Genomic DNA, 20,132 nt, shown 5'->3' on the forward strand with positions numbered 1-20,132 from the left:
CTCTCCTCTCCTCTCCTCTCCTCTCCTCTCCTCTCCTCTCTCCTGACTTCTTTTTTCTTCTTCTCTCTTCCCTCCTCTCTTCTTTCTCTCTCTTCTCTCTTCCCTCTTCTGTCTTCTCTCTTCCCTCTTCTTTCTTCTCTCTTCCCTCTTCCCTCCTGCCCACAGCCCCTTGCAGTGCCAGGGACAGCTCACCCTCTCCCCGCCAAGCCCAGCACACAGGGTGACACCCACTCAGTGCCTGTGCCGTGGAGCCTTTGCCGCCCAGCTGCTGACAGGGGCCTCCTTTGGCTTCCTGCTGCGGGACAGGGCGCGCGCCTGGCGCTTGGCCAGCGCCCAGCTCGTGTACTTGCACCTGCCAGAGCCGCATTTGCAGCTGAAGGATTTGCCTTTGACGGCCCAGAAATCCTCCTTGTAGTCGAAGCTGCGGGAGAGAGACGGAGCCGGGCTCAGTGCAGAGCAGCAGCACGGGGCAGCCAAAGGGATGGGGCAGCCAGAGCTGCAGGATGGGGGGGGGGCAGCCTGCGGCGCCGCCACCGTTTGGGGCTCGGCAAAGCTTCAGGGGATGGCGAGTGCCGGCGGGGGCACGGCCCCGGGAACACAGCGCTGGAGCCCAGCAGCTCGCAGCAGCCCAGCGCTCGTCCCTCTGCTCTCCATCCTCCCTGCGGCCCAGGGCCGGCACCTACCCAAGCTGCTCTCCAGCTCTGATGTCCCTCGCGCTGAAGAAGACCAGCCTGGGGAAGCGCACGTCCTGATGGGATGTGAAGACCCTGGCAGCGAAGAGGTTGGGCTCGCAGTGATGGTTGATGAAGCGGCCGATGTTGCCATAGAAACGCGCATCGATGCAGTACACGTCTCCTTCCTGAAGTGAAACCGTTGCTTCTAAGCTTTAGGTGGCACTTCCCAAAGTGACATTTCTGCTGTGAGACAGCCCGCACAGGGCAGCACAGGCCAGCTCCCAGCACAACAGGCCTCGGCTCCCAGTGGCCAGGCTGAGCAGTGGCCGGTGGATCGTGCCTGCCCACGGCGAGGTGGAGCTCAGGGTCCACTTCAGCTCCGCGCTGCCAGGACAATTCGAGCAGACGCTGCATTTTGAGACCCAGGGGACAAAGGGCTTGCATCAGCTGCAGTGCAGGGGCACCTGCCTGTACCCCACCGTCAGCCAGGACCCACGGAAAGGCTGTCCCGTGGGAGCCCCCCACGCTGCTCCCCCGGAGCTCAGAGCCTGCTGCCTGGGGCAGCTCGTGCTGCTTGAGCGCCCGACGCCTCTTCCCAGGCTTGGGGCTGGCAACCGGGGCTGCTGCTGTGACGACCGAGCAGGGCTGTGGCTTTGTGAGCAGGAGTTCTGCTTGGAGCATCTCACAGCTCCTCCTCTGCTTTCTCTGCCCAGGGCAGTGTTTCCTCGTTGCAGCAGGAGCAAGGCAGATGATGCCATCATCTCCAAGCAGTTTGTCATGAACACGGGCATCTTCCACTTTGGTGTGCAGCTGTGTGGGACGTCGAGGGATCGGTACGTGCTCCCGGCTCTGGGCGAGCATCCTGATGGCCCCTGTGAGCAGTGAGATGTTGGGAGGGGATCTGCAGGGCCTTTTGCTTTCAGGGACACACCTGGGGATGTGCTGTCCCCGAGGCACAATTGAGGGCAAGCCCAGGGAGAGACCTGAGAGATACTCGGGGTGAAGGGCCAGGGGTGTGTGAACTTGAGCAGATGACAGGCACGGGAGACTTGGAGGAGCTGGGGAAGGATGGAGCTGATCTCCCTGCCTGGTGGGGCCTCGGTGGCCGGAGCCAGGTGGCTGCTTCCAGCCTGGAGGTGACTTGGAGCACCTCGTGCCTCCCATCCACATCTCAGCCTCACCACCTATGACTTGAACTCTGTGGTGCTTCTGCCAAGTGCTTTGAGCTCTGCAGGTAGACTAAAGGAGCAGTTACTCTGCTGATGGCTTGGTAAACCAACCCTTCATCTGTTATCTTCATAGGACTTTGATGTCACCTGCCAGTATGGGCAGGGGGGTAAGGTGCAGAGGAATGAAAACAGGGATTACATGTCCCTGTTCCTCTCTGTTGGATAAAGTCTGCCTAAAGCAGTTGCCTTTGGAGCTGCTGATGGATTTCCATTCCCAGTGTTGGTTGGGTGGGTTTTTTTAACATTAGCACTTTAGGTCTATTCTTGGGGGGAGCTCTGGAGAGTTGCTGCTGTTGTGAGATCCCAAGGGAATGAAACCAACCCAGCAAAAAACCCTACAGCAGATCTTTAGCCAGGCTGAGGAATGGTCTTGGGGTTCTGTTTGCTTTTTTTTCCCCTTTAGCTCCAAAATCTGTTCCACGGCTGAAGGAAGGCTGAGAAGGGAGAAGGTACAAGTTGGGCTGCTTGTTAGACTGTGGCTTCCAGCGCAGCCTCCCGCTGCCAGGCCGTGGTACCTTCCTCAGCCAGGGATGAAGGCAGCGGTGTCCTCTGCAGCCATTCCCTTGTTTGTGGCAGGTACGAGGCCCTGACCCATCCTGGCAACCACCAGCAGCTCTCCGTCCTCAATGCCACCCCCCTGGAAGCTGAGCTGAGCTTCTCCTTTGAGCACGATCCACCTGGGGTCACCTTCCCCTTGGGCCCTCCCAGCATGATGCTGAAACCCAAGGAGAGGGAGGTAGGGCTGGGTGGGGAGAAGTACCCAGGAACCGTTCCTCCTGCTCACTGGATGCTCTCGTGTCTCTGTTTGTGCAGGGACAAGGCCAGGAGCGGAGTTTTTGGGCCTACCCCGCTGCAGCTGGGCTCATCTGCCACATTAGGGACAACCCGGAGCCTGCGCTGCCAGGGGGTGAAGGTGCAGCTGGAGATCAGCCCCAAGCAGCTGCATTGCAACAGGCTGCTGTACAGTCAGTCACCCACAGGATCTGCCAGGGCCAGCTTCTCCTGCTGGCCGTGTGGCCGCTCAGGTTGGCAGCTGGGTTGGTGTCCCTTTCTCCCAGCAGCTCCCAGTCTCTTGCTGGCCGTTCCTGGCTGGCTCAGGTGTCCTGTGGCACCCCAAGCTCTGCAGCCCCCAGCGATGCTGCGTGCTGGGCGTGTTGAGGGATTTGTGTCCCGTCTGCTGCTCAGAGAGCAGCCCAGTGGCTCCTCCTGATCGCCTTGCTGCTGGATACACTTGTAGCACCCAGCTGTCCCCCAGGACTGCCCTTCTGAGACTCGTGGCCAAGAGAAGGCGTTTCACTGTGGCTCCAGGCGCCGGGATAGGGCTGCTCCCAGCTGCAGGCAGTTGCAAGGCTGGTGTGACCGTCGAGCAGCCAGCGCTGAGCCTCCTCCACTCTCTGCAGGACAGAAAGCAAGAGCCTGGTCCTGCAGAACCGCAGCCCGACTCCTTGGGCTGGGAAATGTCAAGGACTTCTCTGTCTCGCAAGATCGGGGCGTCCTCGAGCTCAGCGTGCGGCTGCACTTCAAGGCCACCAAGGTGCTCAGGCTCAAGGACAAGATCTGCCTGGAGGTGAGGGGCCTGGAGAGGGCTCAGGCCTGTGTTCTTAGGGAGGGAGGCTGGGAGGGAGACGGAGCCTGCCCAGGGCAAAGGGATGAGCCTGCCTCAGATTGCTTCCTGCCTGCACGGCCGAGGCCAGGCTCTGAGCCGCCGGGGCCTCACACCCAGGGATTATGTTTTGGGAAGCAAGTGTCTACTGCAGTGGTCTTGTAGCTTGAGCTGAATGGGAGGAGTGTGCTGTGGAGGCGGGAGGAGATGTGCCTGATGGGCCCATGGGTGCTGTGATCCCAGCTGCTGCTGCCTCAGCCTGGGTTCTACAGACACGTGGTGCATCCCCGAGCACCTGCGTCACCCCGAGACCCAGCGCTGTGGCCGCCAGCTGTCTCCTAAGGTTTCACAAACGAGTCCCATTGTCTGACTCGATTCTTTCTGGGGTGCCTTGTTGCCACAGGACTTGCCTTTCACGGCCCAGGACGGTGTTCCAGGCAGTAGCATGAGGCACAGGATCTGTTTCCAGCCATGCAGTGGTCGCTTCCACCACGGTGAGCACTTAGTGCTTGCCTCAGCATGTGGGAGTGTGCTAGAGTCCATCTGCCAGGCCTCTGCACTGGTATTTGAGCCATTGTCCTTCAGAGCACAGAGACTTCAACCGCTTGGCTTGTTTGAGGGCAGCATATCTTGCATCCATGGACAACCTGTGCAACAGCCCATCTAGAGCTGCATCTCTTCCTTGGTGGCCTGAGGCATCGTGGGCCCCCCGAGCTACAAACATTCACATTTCCATTGCCAGTCCCAACACACCTGGGCCACTGCCATCCTGGCTCCTGTTTGTGCTCATGTTCTTCAGGGGCCTGGTTCCTGGGTACATGGCATCTCGGTGGCACACCATCACAGTCAGCTTCTCCAGGTGGGCAGCGATGCCTGGCCTCAATGAGGCAGCCCAGATGGGGTGGCCCTGGCATTGCCAGTTGTTCTGTCTCCATGGTTGCAGCCACCCCACAGAGCATTTGCCACCAGCCAAGAGTCACTACAAACTATTGGCCATTTTTCTCATTGGGGGATGTCTAAAGCCAGCTGGGAGGCTTCCACCTCTGTCACCTGACTCCAATGCCCCTCTCCTTCTGCAGCTTGTGCCACGTGTCACAGGGGACGCCCCACAGCCACCTTCCAGCTCCGATGCTGTCCCACAGCACAACAGGAGCCATCGGTGAGCGACACACTTTGCTTCTCATCTGCTGAGAGCTTAGTACATGGTGGGGCCTCTTCAGCATCTGCCAGCTCCTTCTCAGGCAGTAGTCCAGAGCTCTTGCCCTCTGGCCAGTTGGTGATCACGTGCAGGATGCTGGGGTGACTGCGGTTTCCTACAGGAGCTCACTGAGTGCTCAACACAACCCCCTCACTCCATGTGGCGTCAGTCGCCTGATGTGTGGAGGAGACCCTCCCTTTGGACACCCAGCCCAGCACTGGCAGTTGGGTGCTGAGAACAGTCCTGCTTCCATGCCAATTCCTTCTGAGGCAGCTCAAACTCCTTCATCTGCTGCCAGTCTCCCCTTCTTGGTGGGAGTGCACCGGGCCTCGGATCCTCTGCATCCCTGACTCAAGAAGCCCAGGGCTCAGCCTCCAGCCTCCCCACGTGCTTCTAGCCAGAGGCTCCAGGTAGGGCCATTCTCTCCAGCTGCAGTGCAGAGCACGTTTGTCACGTCTGGTCCTGTTCAGATTGGCCCAAGGGACACCACCTGAGCAGCCTCTCGTTTAATTTGTTGAAAGCCTTGTCGTTGTTCAGAGCCCCATTTGACATAGTTTTTCTTCCAGGTGACTCGATAGAGAGGATTTACAGCAGCTGGGAATGTGCAGCCTCCAAAAGCCCACAATGCCTAAGAAAGCTTGGGTTTCTTTGTCACCAGTTGGTGGAGACGTGGCTGCAGTTTTGCTGGTGTGAGATGTGCTGACCACCATCCTCGTGACCGAGCTGACGTGTGATAGGATGATTTTGTCAGACTCTCCAGGTAGAACTCCTCATTCTCTAAGAAATCATGGTCCTGAGAAGAAAGGGATGATGGGACAGATATCAGAGTGCAACACAAACGGAGTCACAGCCCAGGGTGTCACTGGGTGAGGAAAGTACCCCGAATCCTACAGAAGCAGCCTGAAAGAGCAGCCCAGCCTGGAGAAAGCCCCAGCAGGGAAGCAGGGGGCTGAAGGGAGGGGACTGGCACATCACAAAGCCAGAGTCCAGCAGAGATGGCTTCTCCCAGTCAGGGATGGTGTGAGGAGAGGGATGAACCATCAGGTCCTGCATGTTATCAATGAACCTGAGACAAGCTGTGAAGGTTCACCCCTCCTTGCTTCTGGCATCACTCTTCTAGGTGTGACAGGTCCTCTAGGTCCTCTTCTGGAAGCCCACCCAGCCCAACAGCTCAGTAATGGTCTGAGGAGACACCCCATGCTGTGGCTGCCGGCCTCAAAGCACGCTTTAGCCAGCCCTGTTCCCATCCAGCCGGTTCCAAGCCCCTTCTCCAGCCCCAGCCTCCTCCCCCTCACCTGCTGGGCCCTGAACTTCAGCAGCAGCAGCGTGGCGTCAATGAGCTCGGTGCCGCTGGCTGTGGCCAGGGTGTCCCTGCCAGCCCCAGGGCTGTGCTGAGGGAGCACCCTGACAGGAGCTGGAGGCTCTGCAACAAGACCCCAGCTCTGTGGTGCCGCTGTTGTCAGGGGAACTGCAGACAGAGACAACAGCATTCCTTTTCCAGCTGCCTGCATGTCCCCACAGCAAGGTCCTCCCCAACCACCCACTGCAAATGGGCTTTAATCCAGCTGCCTCTCCCCTTCTGCCCCCTCTACACCCTCCTGGCACTGCCCTGCCTTCAGAGGACAAGGGGCCAACTCATAGCTGAGGTTTATCATCAGGGGAACTAACTCAGCCCTCAGCAACATGCCAAGCCTCCTGAAAAGTGGAATACAAGCGCAGCTCCCCCCCCAGCATGTCCCTTCCCATTGGCAACAGGCAGAAAGCCTTACACAGTGTGCTGGAGAGGCCGTTCACAGGAGCACCGAGGTCCTGGTCTGCAGTCAGCAGCATCATGGGGTTGTTGGGCAGCTCCTCACATCGCTCTTCTAGCTGCCTCCTCTTCAGAGCCGTGCTCAGCCACTCCTGCCCCATCCCCAGGAGAAAGAGAGAGAGACGCTGTTGGCAAAGGTTGAGGCCCTCAACACGGTGGCTTCAGGCCAAGAAGGAAAGGCGAGGGGGTGTACCTCCTGCAGGTGCTGTTCCTGCTGCCTCAGCTGCTTCAAGCGCTGCTGCATGGCCTGCAGCCTCCTTGGGTGCTCACACTCCCCCCTGCAAGCCTTCTGCAGCACTCGCTGCCCCCTCTTGTCCTTCTGGGATGAGAGCTGCAAGGTAGAGAGGCTGGGGAGGCTGGGGACACAGTCCCTTGCTGCTATGGGGCAGGGCTCCTTTCTGCATCCCCTCATTTCCCTTCCAGGACAGCACTAGGACTCCTCCTGGCTTGGGGAGGGCTGTGACCCCTCCCAGCTCTGCTGCCAGACTCAGGCAGATGCTGTGCTCACCTTGGCCCTGCTCTGCACCTTCTCTTCCTGCTGCCGGACGCGCTGCGCAGCCACCTTCACCCTCTCCTTCTCCAGCCTCAGCTTCTGCCAGGCCTTATCCTGCAGCTCTCTGGCCTTCTCCAGCTGCTCCTCCTTGGCTTTCAGCTCTGCCAGCTCCTGGGATGGGTACGGGGGAAACCAATGCACTACCTGCCCTGTCCTGTTCACTGTTGTGAGTCTTTCCCAAGTGATGGGAGAGATCTGCCCCCGTTGAGCTTCTCGTGTGTGCCAGTGTGGGGTGCAGAGCAACACCTCCAGGTACTTAAGCAGTGCCCTCATCCATCACCCCTTGGGGACCAGGGCTGGCAGAGCTGGGATTGTACACACACACACACTCCCTTCCCTGGGAAGGACAGAGCCCCTCAACCATGTTGCACACCCTCAAACATGCTCAAAGCAAAACAATTTGTCAGCAGTGGAAATACTCAGGCTGAATGCTTCTTTTCCACTGTGGCAGCTCTGCCACCTTGTCTGTGCCACAGATCCCCTCTGGATAGCCCTAGGAGGGAGCAGAGCTGGCTCTGGCCACGTCCCCATGGTAGGGGGATGTGGAGGAATGGTTAAGGGAGAATGGACATGGACCCCAGGGTATAATGTTAGGCCCGACGGGGCAAGGCAATCTGAGTTCTAGTTATATGAATTTAATGCACAATCAAGACCAGAGTCAGAGCCATGGTTAAAACAGTTGCTGTCACGTAGTCAGCGCAGACAGCAGGCCGCTTTCTGCTCCTTCAAGGTCGGGCTGTTTTCAGCTAACAGCTAACAGCTCAAGGTGGAAAACAACCATGGAGAAAAACAAGATGGGAAAATGTGAGGGAGCTTGCTTATGGCAGGAACCGCAAGTAGGATGAACATGAGAATGTAATCTATTAGCTGCTGGTTCTGAGCTAGCTTTGAAGCTGTTGGATATATAAGTTAGAGCCTGCTCTCAATAAAGTGAAGATTTCTGCTATCACTCACATGGAGTAGGACTGATTTCTTCCCACCCAGCTGAGAATCGGACCCTGGGTTGATCGCCACATGAAGTAGGCTTGGAGCTGGTTTTTCAGGCTTCGAGCCTGGTTTCAGACTTCGAGTCTGGTTCATTTTTCAGGCTTCGAGCCTGGTTTTTAGGCCAAGAGCGGAAAACTTCGTGGCAGGGGGAGGCTTTGCTTATACCCACCGTGGGGGTTTCCTCTCATGACGGAGGTGGCTGTGCCTGGTCTGGCTGCCCCAACTCCTCACAGGCAGAGGGGAGAGACAGAGGAACCCACGCTTCTGTCAGCATCTAAAGCAGGCTGGTGGAGGCTGCTCCTGGGGCAGCCTGATTCTCACCACCCCAAGGGACATCTCTGTCTGAAACACCTGAAGGAGCGTAGAGCCTGCCCTGTGGGCATGGGAAGGGGCTGCGCTGCAGTACTTTGGCCAGGCTGCTGATGGTGCCCTCTCCCTGGGAACCCATGTGCCCGTGTCCAGTTCCATCCTCACCCTGCTCTGCTGCTGCTGGGCACGAAGTTCAGCCCACTCAGTCGCCAGCTTCTGGTACTCCTCTGAGCACTTCTGCACCACCAACTGCTGCTCCGCCAGAAAAGTGCTCTGCAGAATGTCACAAGAGAGGGAGAGGCAAAGCACTGAGTCCCCTTTGCTGATGGATTTTTCTCCTTCAGCCCATCTCTGCCACCAAACATTAGGCAACACCCAGAAGCTGGTTCAAGCTCCCAGTGCTTGGGGTGAGCCCTGCTTGGAGAGCTCAGCCCCAAGCTTCCAGCTGCCAGGGGACCACTCTGATTGTGAGTCACTGCGCCTGGGGGTGGGATTGAGGGAGCAAAGTGCTGCAGCCCAGAACCCGGCTCCTTCCTCCACCACACAGCGCACTGCAGCCCCGCTCACACTCGGGGCACACGTGAACAGCACCTGGAGCTGTCTGTCCCACCTCACCTTGGCCCTCTCCAGCTCTGCTCGCTCCTTGGAGAGCTGCTGGCTCAGGACTTGCTGCCGCTCCTCCAGCGAGCGCTGCAGAGATCCCACTTGGCACTGCTCCGCCAGCACCCTGCAGCGCTCCTGGGTTTGGACAGGGAGGAGAGACAGGGGCTGTTCCAGGCTCCTGGGACAACACATACCTATCCCAAACCCAGACAGGAGGGCTGACTCGGGCAAAAGAGACAGCCTGGGCTCACCTGCTCCAGCTGCTGACACTGCTCGCTCAGCCTGGCCTCCACTTTAGCAATCACGTCCTGGTGTCGTCTCTGTTCCTCCTCCATGTCCTTCTGCTGCTGCAACATCCTGTCTTGGAGCACTGTGCAGAGGGAGCAGACGAGCCATGAGCAGCACGAGGTGGGAAGCCCTCTCTGCCCACTCACAGCAGAAAACCTGCATGCATTTGTGCTGCTCCCCTTCTGCACACCCCCAGGACCCCACTTCGTAACGGGGACACCCCGAGGTGTTCAGTGGCCGAGGCAGGCCAGGCTTTGCCAGCCTCGGCTCCCAGTCCCTGCCTGACTCAGGGCACCTTCTCCCCATTTCCTGGGTGCCTCCAGAGCCATTCCAGCACTGACAGATGGCTGACAGACGTACCCCTGAGCTGCTGTGCCCACGTGGCCAGCTCCTGGGAGGTGCTGTGGTGCTTGGCCTCCACCTTGTGCCAGAGCTCGTGCAGATCACTGGAGAACTTCTCCATCCACTCGATGACGCCGTTCAGAGACCTGCGGAGGAGAGCGAGGAGAAAGTCAACCCTGTGGCACACGCTTCACCTCACTGTGATGGAGGGGGAGATGTGGTGGGCCAAAGGCCAGGCAGTCCTGCCCTGCCCCTCTGTGGGTCACAGCAGAGTGGTGGGAAGACAGAGCTGCTGCTTAGCAGAGTACTGACAGAGAGCAAAGTGCTCAGCAGCCCTGCGAGAGGCAGCAGGGGGAAGAGGGGATGGGCTCTGTTGCCACAGCCTGAGGCTGGTTCCGCGGGGAACACCACGGCCAGGGGGCTGGTACCTGGTGTGTGACGTGGCACTGGTCACCGCATCCACCTCCTGATCCTTCAGCCGCCGCAGCCGCCGCAGCTGCTCGTCGTAGTCCTGGCGCAGCTCCTGGATGGACGTCCTGCGGGACACGGGTGAGGAGCCCACCACGGGCTGTCTCAAAGCCGTGCTCCCCGTGACAGGCACTGTGCAAGAGGCCTGGTCATGGAGCTGAGTGGTGCCAGGAGCTGAGCTGGCGTGGTGGGCTGTCACAGGGCACGCCCCTGACAGCCATCCACATTTGGCACGGACCACATGCAGGGCTTAAGGGCTTCTCTACCAAAACCTGGCTTCTCATTGGCCCAAACTACGTGCGACACCAGTGGCTCACTGGATTAAGTAAAAAGGTAAAACATTCTCTCTGAAATGGTACCTCCAGCCACATCTCCCTGTGCCAACCTACAAAGCAAATCCCCATTCCAAAAGCCACTGAGCCACCCACAGCCCAGTGCCTCTCGAGCCTCCTTTCACCGCAGCCCCAGGCTGTTCCCTGGTTCCTTTGCCAAGAGCAGGGCTACTAACCCCACGTGTGTGCTGCTCTCACCTCTGCAGCTCTTGCAGCCGCTTCACCTCCAGCGTGTGCTGCTGCTCCAGTGCTGCCAGCTGCTGCTGGTGCTGTGCCCGCAGCTCTGCCTGCGCCTGCTCCGCGTCCTGGCTCTGCGACAGCAGCTGAGCCCTCAGCTGCTCCAGCTCCTGCCGCAGCCTCTCCTCCTGCCGCCCGTGGCTCTCCTCCAACACCTTCATTTGCCGCCTGCTCGTAGAGGTCACACCAAGGGAGAAGTGTTGCTCTCGTGGCAATACCTGGAGCTCTCCACCCAAAGTGCACGTGGGGATTCAGATCAGTGTTGCTGTGCACATGGGAAACATTCGGCCTCTCCACAGTCAGAGCCTCAAACCCTCCTGCTGCTGCTCAGTGCATTGCACTGGCTGGGGACATGCTGGCAAAGACTTCCTCCAAACCTGTTCCTCCTCCTCACCACCCACCAGACAGTGTTGGTCAGAGTGGACTCCAACCTTGGTTGTTCACCTGTGGGGCTGCTCTCTGTCCCCACCAGGTCCACTCCGACGTGCCTCTGTGCCTGTCCACCCCAAGGATGGACTGGGGAAGCAGCCCAGCCCTCCCTACCTCAGAGGAGATGGCTGCAGGCAAGGATCTGACAGAGGAGGGGAGCACAGGTAAGAGCCTGGTACCTGTAGGGGCTCTCGAGAAGATCCAGGTTCTTCTGGTGCTGCTGCTGGAGACTCTCCAGCAACAGCCTCTGCTGCGTCCGCTCCACCTCCAGCATCTGGACCTGCCGGGCACCCGGGGAGAAGGTCCTTGTGCTGCTCCAGGGACACAGCTCCCACAGCAGCACTCACTCAGTGGCCATGGCTACTTCTGGACAGAGAGGTTTCTCCTCTCTCCCCTGTCACTCTGATGCCATTGGAGTGGACATGAGCCCTTCTCCTCCCGCTGTGTCACCCGTGGCCCCCTTCCAGCAGGTGACGGGGCTCACCTGGCTCTCCAGCTCTGCCACACGGGCCTGGGCGCTGACCAGAGCTGCCCGGCAGCCTGATGCATCCTCACAGAGCTGGGCAGTGCCATGCCCCGGCCTCCTCTCATGCAGCAAGCCCAGGCCTGAGGACTCTGCCTGTGGGGATGGAGAGGGAAGATCAAGGCCCTTCAGGATCCGTGGCTTTGTGGGGTGGCCATCAGCCCACACAGGAAGGCGTGTGTCTCACCTGCAGCTGTGGGGCAGCCTGGAGACGTGTCCTGGGCGTGGGAACCTGCAGAGACACAGGGCTGCTCTCAGGCAGGTCAAGTCCTGAGGGAACGTTCTTCCTAGCCTGGGAGTGGTAATTCATACCCAGCTTACTGAGGCCCTTCCTCTACCCTTCCCCAGCCCAACCCTGTTGCTGGCCTGGCTCCCTTCTGATGCTCAGCAGCCCCTATCCCAGACAAAATGATGTTGGGCTCCTCTTGCTGTGGGGGTAGATTCAAGGAGAAGGCCGGCAGCTCTCGGGGAGACAGCAGCTGTCCTGCCATGAAGGCAGGGCAAGGAGGCCCAGGCAGACGTGAAAAGGGGCTTCAAAGACAAAGCAAGAGCTGCCCTCTCTGCCAAAGGCTCTGATGGCCCTCCAGTGCTCTAGAAACCATCTCCGAGTATCCTCACTACCATGCTGAGGAAGCCAATTCCTCTATCAACTGCAATCTCTGCTGTTAATATGACGTATATGTGCCTGGAGAAGTCTGTACATGCTGCTCAGGCAATGCAGCAGTGTCAACTGCTGTGATTTACAAAGCATCCACAGCACATGTGCTTTGGCCTGATAAATACAACTTGTGGTATCCCAGAGCTCTCCCAACACTTTCCCTCCATGAACCCAGGCTCCCATGGATGCACAGAGCTGGATGACGAGGAGTTGGCAGCAGAGGGCCATCAGCACAAGCCTGATCCTGCACCTCACAGGGCCACAGGCCCAGCAGACCTACCTGAGCAAGTGGGACAGGGCCCTGCACCTCCTGCTCTCCTGGCAATAAGGCTGTAGAGGCTGAAAATGGAACAAGTCTGCCATTCAGACATGGCAACAGCAATCATCCCCTCCCAGAAGGACAAAGGTCTGGCTCTCCTGGGCAGAGTGAGAAGGGTCCTGCTCTGCTCTGGTGGGTGGTGATGGGGACAGAGGGTCAGGCAGGCCTGTCCATTCCTGCACCCCCACAATGCTGGCACTCTGCCCTGCAGAGAAAGGCTGAGGGCAAAGCATGGCTCCTCCTCCATCTCCATCACCTAGGGAGGAGGCTGAATCCTAAAAGAGTTGCTTTCAGTAGGCTCTGAACTGGTGCACAGCTTCAGCCCAGACACAGCACTAGTGGGACCAGCACGTGGGCAGGAAGAGGGAAGGGGGAAGAGAGAAAGGACAGCATGAACTCATGCCCACCAAGAGAAACCAAGTCTTTTGCAGCCCTCTGAAAGTCCAAAGGCAGCCCTGCAGAGTTCAGTGTGCCCCAGCACCGTGTCTCCACCACACCACAAAAGGGGGATGGTGGGATCCTGCAGCGTGGCAAACTGCTCCCACACCGGCTGCTCAAAGCCTGGGCAGCAACTCCATGGCCAAGGGCAATGCTGTGCCTCCTGATTTGTTCTTGTTTTGCAGGGCAGGGGGAGCCTCTCTGCATCCTGCTGCCCAAGCTGCACAATCCCAGGAAACGCACCCAGGGCGCTGGTGTCTCCGGAGGGATCCTCCTTCTCAGCCTCCGACACCTGAGTTGAGGCTCCTTTCGTGGTGCTGAGCCAGGGCACCGGCTGCCTGCAGGGGCAGAGACACAAGTGATGCACAGCAGGGAGAGGCACACAGATATTGCTCTGCTTGCCATTGAAGTTGAAAGCTTGGCTTTCCTAGTGCTCCAACACACAAGAACCCAACCCACATGCCGAGCTGCCCTCCCTCCTAGCTACAGAGGTCTCAGGCCCAAAGGGATCGCTGCTGGCTCCCAGCCCCCCCCACTCCCCCACTGCACACACGCAGCTGCTTTCTGCAGGACATCTGTCCCACGGAGGGTGCCCGAGAGCTGACAGAGGCCTTACCCAGAGCTGTCTGCACTGGCTGTGTCCTGCAGGGCAGCTGCCTGCTGTGGGGCTCCTGTGGAGGCGGCTGGATGACTGCAGGCAGAAACACCAGATGTGGAAGAGCTCAGGGAAGGCAAGATCCTGTCCCCAACACCAATTCCTGCCTTGAAGCTGAAAGCCTCTGTCTCAAAACCACCATCACTGCTGTTCCTACTCGTTTCATCCCCCCTCACCCCGGACAGCAGCAGCCCCAGCTAACACAGCCCTGCACATCACACATGGCTCTCTGCAATTCCCTTCTGCGCCTCATTCCAACGGCACAAGGCTCAACCTGTGCCGGTGGAAACTCAGCAGGAGGAGGCGGTGTGTCTGGAACTAGGAGGAACGAAGGGGAATGCAAACAGTAACAAGGAACACAGCGTGTGATGTGGGGCTGTGCTCATCCAGGACAGCTCTGCAAGACCTGGGACAGCGGGTGCGATTCTGGCCACAACAGCAAGGTGAGCCTGGAGGGCTGCAGGCTGGATCAAGTAGGAGAAAGCCCTGCGCTAATACTCCACCCCAAGACAAACTAGCGCTTACAACTAATGGCCTCAATCTGAGACGAGGCTTTGGGAGAGGTGCTGCTGGAGCAGCTACACGTGGAGCAAACGGGAGCAGCGTGGCCATCAACTGTGCCTTTACCTGACAGCAGGACGGGGATGCAGCCTTTCCCCTGGGGCCTCCGAGGCCTTGGCATTCCTCTCCTGGGCCTTGGCCTGCGCTTGGGCTTTCTTGCGAGCCAAGGCAGCGATCAGCCAGTCCTCCTCCTCCAGCGGGGCCGCTTTAGCTGCCGCCTCCTCTGCAGCCGGGACGTGGCTGGCGGGGCCAGGCCGTGCGGCCGGGGCAGGGCTGGGGCGGCTCACGGCAGGGCTGCCCTTCGCTGCAGGCAGCGGCTCCCACTCACACCAATCCTCATCCTTCCAGCCCAGCCAGTCGGCTCCAGCCGCCCTGCCCCGCACCGTGCGCCTGCTGCCTGCAGGAGCAGCTTTGGGGTGCAGCTCTGCTTTCACTTGGCTGCTCGTGTCGCTGGAAAACCTGCCGCAAGGAGAAGCAGTTCCATCTGTGCCCGAGGGGCCCTGGGAACCCTGCCCCTGGGAGGGAGCCCTGCCTGCAAGGGGACCCCAGGGCCCCTGCCTGCCCTGTCGCAGGGGCAGTGTGCCTGGAGCTAGGGACACACACGCAGCACCACACCTGACAGACCGCCTCCTCGCCACTGGGCTCTTGGGTGTGGAGGCCACCGAGGACTCGTACTCGCCAGACACATCATCTTTCCTCTTCCAGTCCTCTTCCTTCTCTGTTCAAACAAGCAGCCTTGAGTCAATGCCCAGAGGAGCAACTGGGTGCAAAGACGCCAGCCCCCCCGCTCCTCTGCAGCTACATGTGACGCCACACATTCCTCCCCACAGCCTTGTGGCTGGCATATCTCTAATGCAACCCCTTTGGCTCTCCTTCCACTTTTTGTTCCCAGATGAACACATCCCCTGCTCATTCCCAATCAAGTTGTGAAGACAAAAGTAAAATCTCCCTCTAACCTTTCTCAGGAGCTAACAGCTTCCCTGGGGCTTTAGCTCGTCCTTCTCCCAAGGAACCCCATTCCTCAGGACCTTTCACTGTTGTCTTCTCTGCTGCAGAACTGGGCTTTGATATGCCCAGGAGATCAGCTTCCAGGTCATCCATATCCTGGGAAGCAAGGGGACAAGGATGGGAGCAGGGTGAGCACTGCTGGAGGCCACGGCTGGAGGCACGGTGTGGGGAGAGGGAGGCATTTCCACACTCACCTTCAGGTTCTGCAGCAGATTCTCCGTGTCTGTGGCAGAGGCCCTGGGTCCCTGTGTGCCAGGGAGGGCAGAGATCAGAGATGAGCAGACTTTGGAAACTTCCCCCCCCCCCACTCCAGCCTCTGCTTTTCCTCGGTTTATGAGAAAGAAGAGCACATGAGCACCTTTGGGTGCCCTTCTCACTCAAAACCTCCCTGTGCCTTGCTTCTGTTGCTCAGATTCTGCTGCCTCAGGGACAAGCATCAGGAAAACTCAAAGGCATTGATTTGGGCAAGCGTTCTTCTTACAACACTTTCCCTGAAGTGCACCCAGGAAGGCTGCAGCAGCACATAATTCCTGGCACCTAGAAGCCTTTCTCCCCCCATCCACCCACTCCCCTGTTCTATCTTCCCCACTCCACAGGGATGCCACAGAGGGGTTACCTCTTCAGACACATTGCACAGTCCATCTCCCATATCCCACTACTGACTTGGACACGGGGAGATCAGGGGCAATCTTAGCCCAGCCCAGTCCCAGCCCTTGACACACTTGGGCTCTCTCCTGAAATATGGACTCACCCCTGCAGCTTTGCTGTCCTCTGCAGAGAGCTTGTTGAAGAAATCATCCCCTAGAACAGAGCTGTGACACAAGCCTGAGTGTTAGCAGCACCACACGTGAGCTCAGCAAGAGTGTCCTAAGGACAGTCAGGCCAGGCAGTGGGAAATGGAGAGAGCACACGGCCACACCACAGCAGCCACATCACAAAACATACAACGAGGCTCAAATAGCACTGGGATAAAAGACTGCAGTGCTGGCACTACTGCATTTAAGCAAGGAGCCGTTCAAAGGGAGATTTACAGCAGATGTAGCGGGTTGGCGGCACCCAGCTCTTGCTGCACAGCTTCAGGTGCTGGGCTCCCAGGGCTCCACCCCAAGACAAACTAGCGCTTACAGCTAATGGTCTCAATCTGAGACGAGGCTTTGGGAGAGGTGCTGCTGGAGCAGCTACACGTGGAGCAAACGGGAGCAGCGTGGCCATCAACTGTGCCTTTACCTGACAGCAGGACGGGGATGCAGCCTTTCCCCTGGGGCCTCCGAGGCCTCGGCATTCCTCTCCTGGGCCTTGGCCTGCGCTTGGGCTTTCTTGCGAGCCAAGGCAGCGATCAGCCAGTCCTCCTCCTCCAGCGGGGCCGCTTTAGCTGCCGCCTCCTCTGCAGCCGGGACGTGGCTGGCGGGGCCAGGCCGTGCGGCCGGGGCAGGGCTGGGGCGGCTCACGGCAGGGCTGCCCTTCGCTGCAGGCAGCGGCTCCCACTCACACCAATCCTCATCCTTCCAGCCCAGCCAGTCGGCTCCAGCCGCCCTGCCCCGCACCGTGCGCCTGCTGCCTGCAGGAGCAGCTTTGGGGTGCAGCTCTGCTTTCACTTGGCTGCTCGTGTCGCTGGAAAACCTGCCGCAAGGAGAAGCAGTTCCATCTGTGCCCGAGGGGCCCTGGGAACCCTGCCCCTGGGAGGGAGCCCTGCCTGCAAGGGGACCCCAGGGCCCCTGCCTGCCCTGTCGCAGGGGCAGTGTGCCTGGAGCTAGGGACACACACGCAGCACCACACCTGACAGACCGCCTCCTCGCCACTGGGCTCTTGGGTGTGGAGGCCACCGAGGACTCGTACTCGCCAGACACATCATCTTTCCTCTTCCAGTCCTCTTCCTTCTCTGTTCAAACAAGCAGCCTTGAGTCAATGCCCAGAGGAGCAACTGGGTGCAAAGACGCCAGCCCCCCCGCTCCTCTGCAGCTACATGTGACGCCACACATTCCTCCCCACAGCCTTGTGGCTGGCATATCTCTAATGCAACCCCTTTGGCTCTCCTTCCACTTTTTGTTCCCAGATGAACACATCCCCTGCTCATTCCCAATCAAGTTGTGAAGACAAAAGTAAAATCTCCCTCTAACCTTTCTCAGGAGCTAACAGCTTCCCTGGGGCTTTAGCTCGTCCTTCTCCCAAGGAACCCCATTCCTCAGGACCTTTCACTGTTGTCTTCTCTGCTGCAGAACTGGGCTTTGATATGCCCAGGAGATCAGCTTCCAGGTCATCCATATCCTGGGAAGCAAGGGGACAAGGATGGGAGCAGGGTGAGCACTGCTGGAGGCCACGGCTGGAGGCACGGTGTGGGGAGAGGGAGGCATTTCCACACTCACCTTCAGGTTCTGCAGCAGATTCTCCGCGTCTGTGGCAGAGGCCCTGGGTCCCTGTGTGCCAGGGAGGGGAGAGATCAGAGATGAGCAGACTTTGGAAACTTCCCCCCCCCTCACTCCAGCCTCTGCTTTTCCTCGGTTTATGAGAAAGAAGAGCACATGAGCACCTTTGGGTGCCCTTCTCACTCAAAACCTCCCTGTGCCTTGCTTCTGTTGCTCAGATTCTGCTGCCTCAGGGACAAGCATCAGGAAAACTCAAAGGCATTGATTTGGGCAAGCGTTCTTCTTATAACACTTTCCCTGAAGTGCACCCAGGAAGGCTGCAGCAGCACATAATTCCTGGCACCTGGAAGCCTTTCTCCCCCCATCCACCCACTCCCCTGTTCTATCTTCCCCACTCCACAGGGATGCCACAGAGGGGTTACCTCTTCAGACACATTGCACAGTCCATCTCCCATATCCCACTACTGACTTGGACACGGGGAGATCAGGGGCAATCTTAGCCCAGCCCAGTCCCAGCCCTTGACACACTTGGGCTCTCTCCTGAAATATGGACTCACCCCTGCAGCTTTGCTGTCCTCTGCAGAGAGCTTGTTGAAGAAATCATCCCCTAGAACAGAGCTGTGACACAAGCCTGAGTGTTAGCAGCACCACACGTGAGCTCAGCAAGAGTGTCCTAAGGACAGTCAGGCCAGGCAGTGGGAAATGGAGAGAGCACACGGCCACACCACAGCAGCCACATCACAAAACATACAACGAGGCTCAAATAGCACTGGGATAAAAGACTGCAGTGCTGGCACTACTGCATTTAAGCAAGGAGCCGTTCAAAGGGAGATTTACAGCAGATGTAGCGGGTTGGCGGCACCCAGCTCTTGCTGCACAGCTTCAGGTGCTGGGCTCCCAGGGCTCCACCCCAAGACAAACTAGCGCTTACAACTAATGGCCTCAATCTGAGACGAGGCTTTGGGAGAGGTGCTGCTGGAGCAGCTACACGTGGAGCAAACGGGAGCAGCGTGGCCATCAACTGTGCCTTTACCTGACAGCAGGACGGGGATGCAGCCTTTCCCCTGGGGCCTCCGAGGCCTTGGCATTCCTCTCCTGGGCCTTGGCCTGCGCTTGGGCTTTCTTGCGAGCCAAGGCAGCGATCAGCCAGTCCTCCTCCTCCAGCGGGGCCGCTTTAGCTGCCGCCTCCTCTGCAGCCGGGACGTGGCTGGCGGGGCCAGGCCGTGCGGCCGGGGCAGGGCTGGGGCGGCTCACGGCAGGGCTGCCCTTCGCTGCAGGCAGCGGCTCCCACTCACACCAATCCTCATCCTTCCAGCCCAGCCAGTCGGCTCCAGCCGCCCTGCCCCGCACCGTGCGCCTGCTGCCTGCAGGAGCAGCTTTGGGGTGCAGCTCTGCTTTCACTTGGCTGCTCGTGTCGCTGGAAAACCTGCCGCAAGGAGAAGCAGTTCCATCTGTGCCCGAGGGGCCCTGGGAACCCTGCCCCTGGGAGGGAGCCCTGCCTGCAAGGGGACCCCAGGGCCCCTGCCTGCCCTGTCGCAGGGGCAGTGTGCCTGGAGCTAGGGACACACACGCAGCACCACACCTGACAGACCGCCTCCTCGCCACTGGGCTCTTGGGTGTGGAGGCCACCGAGGACTCGTACTCGCCAGACACATCATCTTTCCTCTTCCAGTCCTCTTCCTTCTCTGTTCAAACAAGCAGCCTTGAGTCAATGCCCAGAGGAGCAACTGGGTGCAAAGACGCCAGCCCCCCCGCTCCTCTGCAGCTACATGTGACGCCACACATTCCTCCCCACAGCCTTGTGGCTGGCATATCTCTAATGCAACCCCTTTGGCTCTCCTTCCACTTTTTGTTCCCAGATGAACACATCCCCTGCTCATTCCCAATCAAGTTGTGAAGACAAAAGTAAAATCTCCCTCTAACCTTTCTCAGGAGCTAACAGCTTCCCTGGGGCTTTAGCTCGTCCTTCTCCCAAGGAACCCCATTCCTCAGGACCTTTCACTGTTGTCTTCTCTGCTGCAGAACTGGGCTTTGATATGCCCAGGAGATCAGCTTCCAGGTCATCCATATCCTGGGAAGCAAGGGGACAAGGATGGGAGCAGGGTGAGCACTGCTGGAGGCCACGGCTGGAGGCACGGTGTGGGGAGAGGGAGGCATTTCCACACTCACCTTCAGGTTCTGCAGCAGATTCTCCGCGTCTGTGGCAGAGGCCCTGGGTCCCTGTGTGCCAGGGAGGGCAGAGATCAGAGATGAGCAGACTTTGGAAACTTCCCCCCCCCCCACTCCAGCCTCTGCTTTTCCTCGGTTTATGAGAAAGAAGAGCACATGAGCACCTTTGGGTGCCCTTCTCACTCAAAACCTCCCTGTGCCTTGCTTCTGTTGCTCAGATTCTGCTGCCTCAGGGACAAGCATCAGGAAAACTCAAAGGCATTGATTTGGGCAAGCGTTCTTCTTACAACACTTTCCCTGAAGTGCACCCAGGAAGGCTGCAGCAGCACATAATTCCTGGCACCTAGAAGCCTTTCTCCCCCCATCCACCCACTCC

General features: G+C 58.9%; 3 protein-coding genes and 2 long non-coding RNA genes across 5 annotated transcripts; all 5 read right to left on the bottom strand.

The window, feature by feature from the left end:
- Window positions 1–231: 231 nt before the first annotated feature.
- On the bottom strand, window positions 232–1,355 carry LOC133627499 (histone-lysine N-methyltransferase EHMT1-like). The gene is made up of 3 exons (XM_062013239.1): window positions 1,149–1,355; window positions 684–859; window positions 232–421 (listed from the first exon to the last, which is right to left on the bottom strand). Exons 1-3 carry the CDS (start codon window positions 1,353–1,355, stop codon window positions 232–234), a joined length of 573 nt encoding a protein of 190 aa, XP_061869223.1.
- Window positions 1,356–5,332: 3,977 nt separating this feature from the next.
- On the bottom strand, window positions 5,333–14,556 carry LOC133627500 (fas-binding factor 1 homolog). The gene is made up of 19 exons (XM_062013240.1): window positions 14,504–14,556; window positions 14,283–14,456; window positions 13,617–13,691; window positions 13,244–13,338; window positions 12,524–12,582; window positions 11,773–11,817; window positions 11,547–11,681; window positions 11,242–11,342; window positions 10,595–10,801; window positions 10,025–10,132; window positions 9,615–9,742; window positions 9,218–9,336; window positions 8,979–9,101; window positions 8,529–8,636; window positions 7,023–7,178; window positions 6,708–6,845; window positions 6,474–6,606; window positions 6,000–6,172; window positions 5,333–5,497 (listed from the first exon to the last, which is right to left on the bottom strand). Exons 1-19 carry the CDS (start codon window positions 14,554–14,556, stop codon window positions 5,333–5,335), a joined length of 2,295 nt encoding a protein of 764 aa, XP_061869224.1.
- A 41-nt stretch (window positions 14,557–14,597) lies between these two features.
- Window positions 14,598–15,309, bottom strand: LOC133627465 (uncharacterized). The gene is made up of 3 exons (XR_009820225.1): window positions 15,173–15,309; window positions 14,832–14,934; window positions 14,598–14,675 (listed from the first exon to the last, which is right to left on the bottom strand). It is a non-coding gene; the product is annotated as an uncharacterized LOC133627465 (long non-coding RNA).
- Window positions 15,310–16,447: 1,138 nt separating this feature from the next.
- Window positions 16,448–18,894, bottom strand: LOC133627501 (fas-binding factor 1 homolog). The gene is made up of 7 exons (XM_062013241.1): window positions 18,842–18,894; window positions 18,621–18,794; window positions 18,145–18,205; window positions 17,588–17,638; window positions 17,342–17,489; window positions 17,001–17,103; window positions 16,448–16,844 (listed from the first exon to the last, which is right to left on the bottom strand). Exons 1-7 carry the CDS (start codon window positions 18,892–18,894, stop codon window positions 16,448–16,450), a joined length of 987 nt encoding a protein of 328 aa, XP_061869225.1.
- A 41-nt stretch (window positions 18,895–18,935) lies between these two features.
- On the bottom strand, window positions 18,936–19,647 carry LOC133627464 (uncharacterized). Its single transcript, XR_009820224.1, has 3 exons — window positions 19,511–19,647; window positions 19,170–19,272; window positions 18,936–19,013 (listed from the first exon to the last, which is right to left on the bottom strand). It is a non-coding gene; the product is annotated as an uncharacterized LOC133627464 (long non-coding RNA).
- Window positions 19,648–20,132: the final 485 nt, after the last annotated feature.

The sequence above is a fragment of the Colius striatus genome, chromosome 21 (assembly GCF_028858725.1).
Source record: "Colius striatus isolate bColStr4 chromosome 21, bColStr4.1.hap1, whole genome shotgun sequence".
NCBI classification, from domain to species: domain Eukaryota; kingdom Metazoa; phylum Chordata; class Aves; order Coliiformes; family Coliidae; genus Colius; species Colius striatus.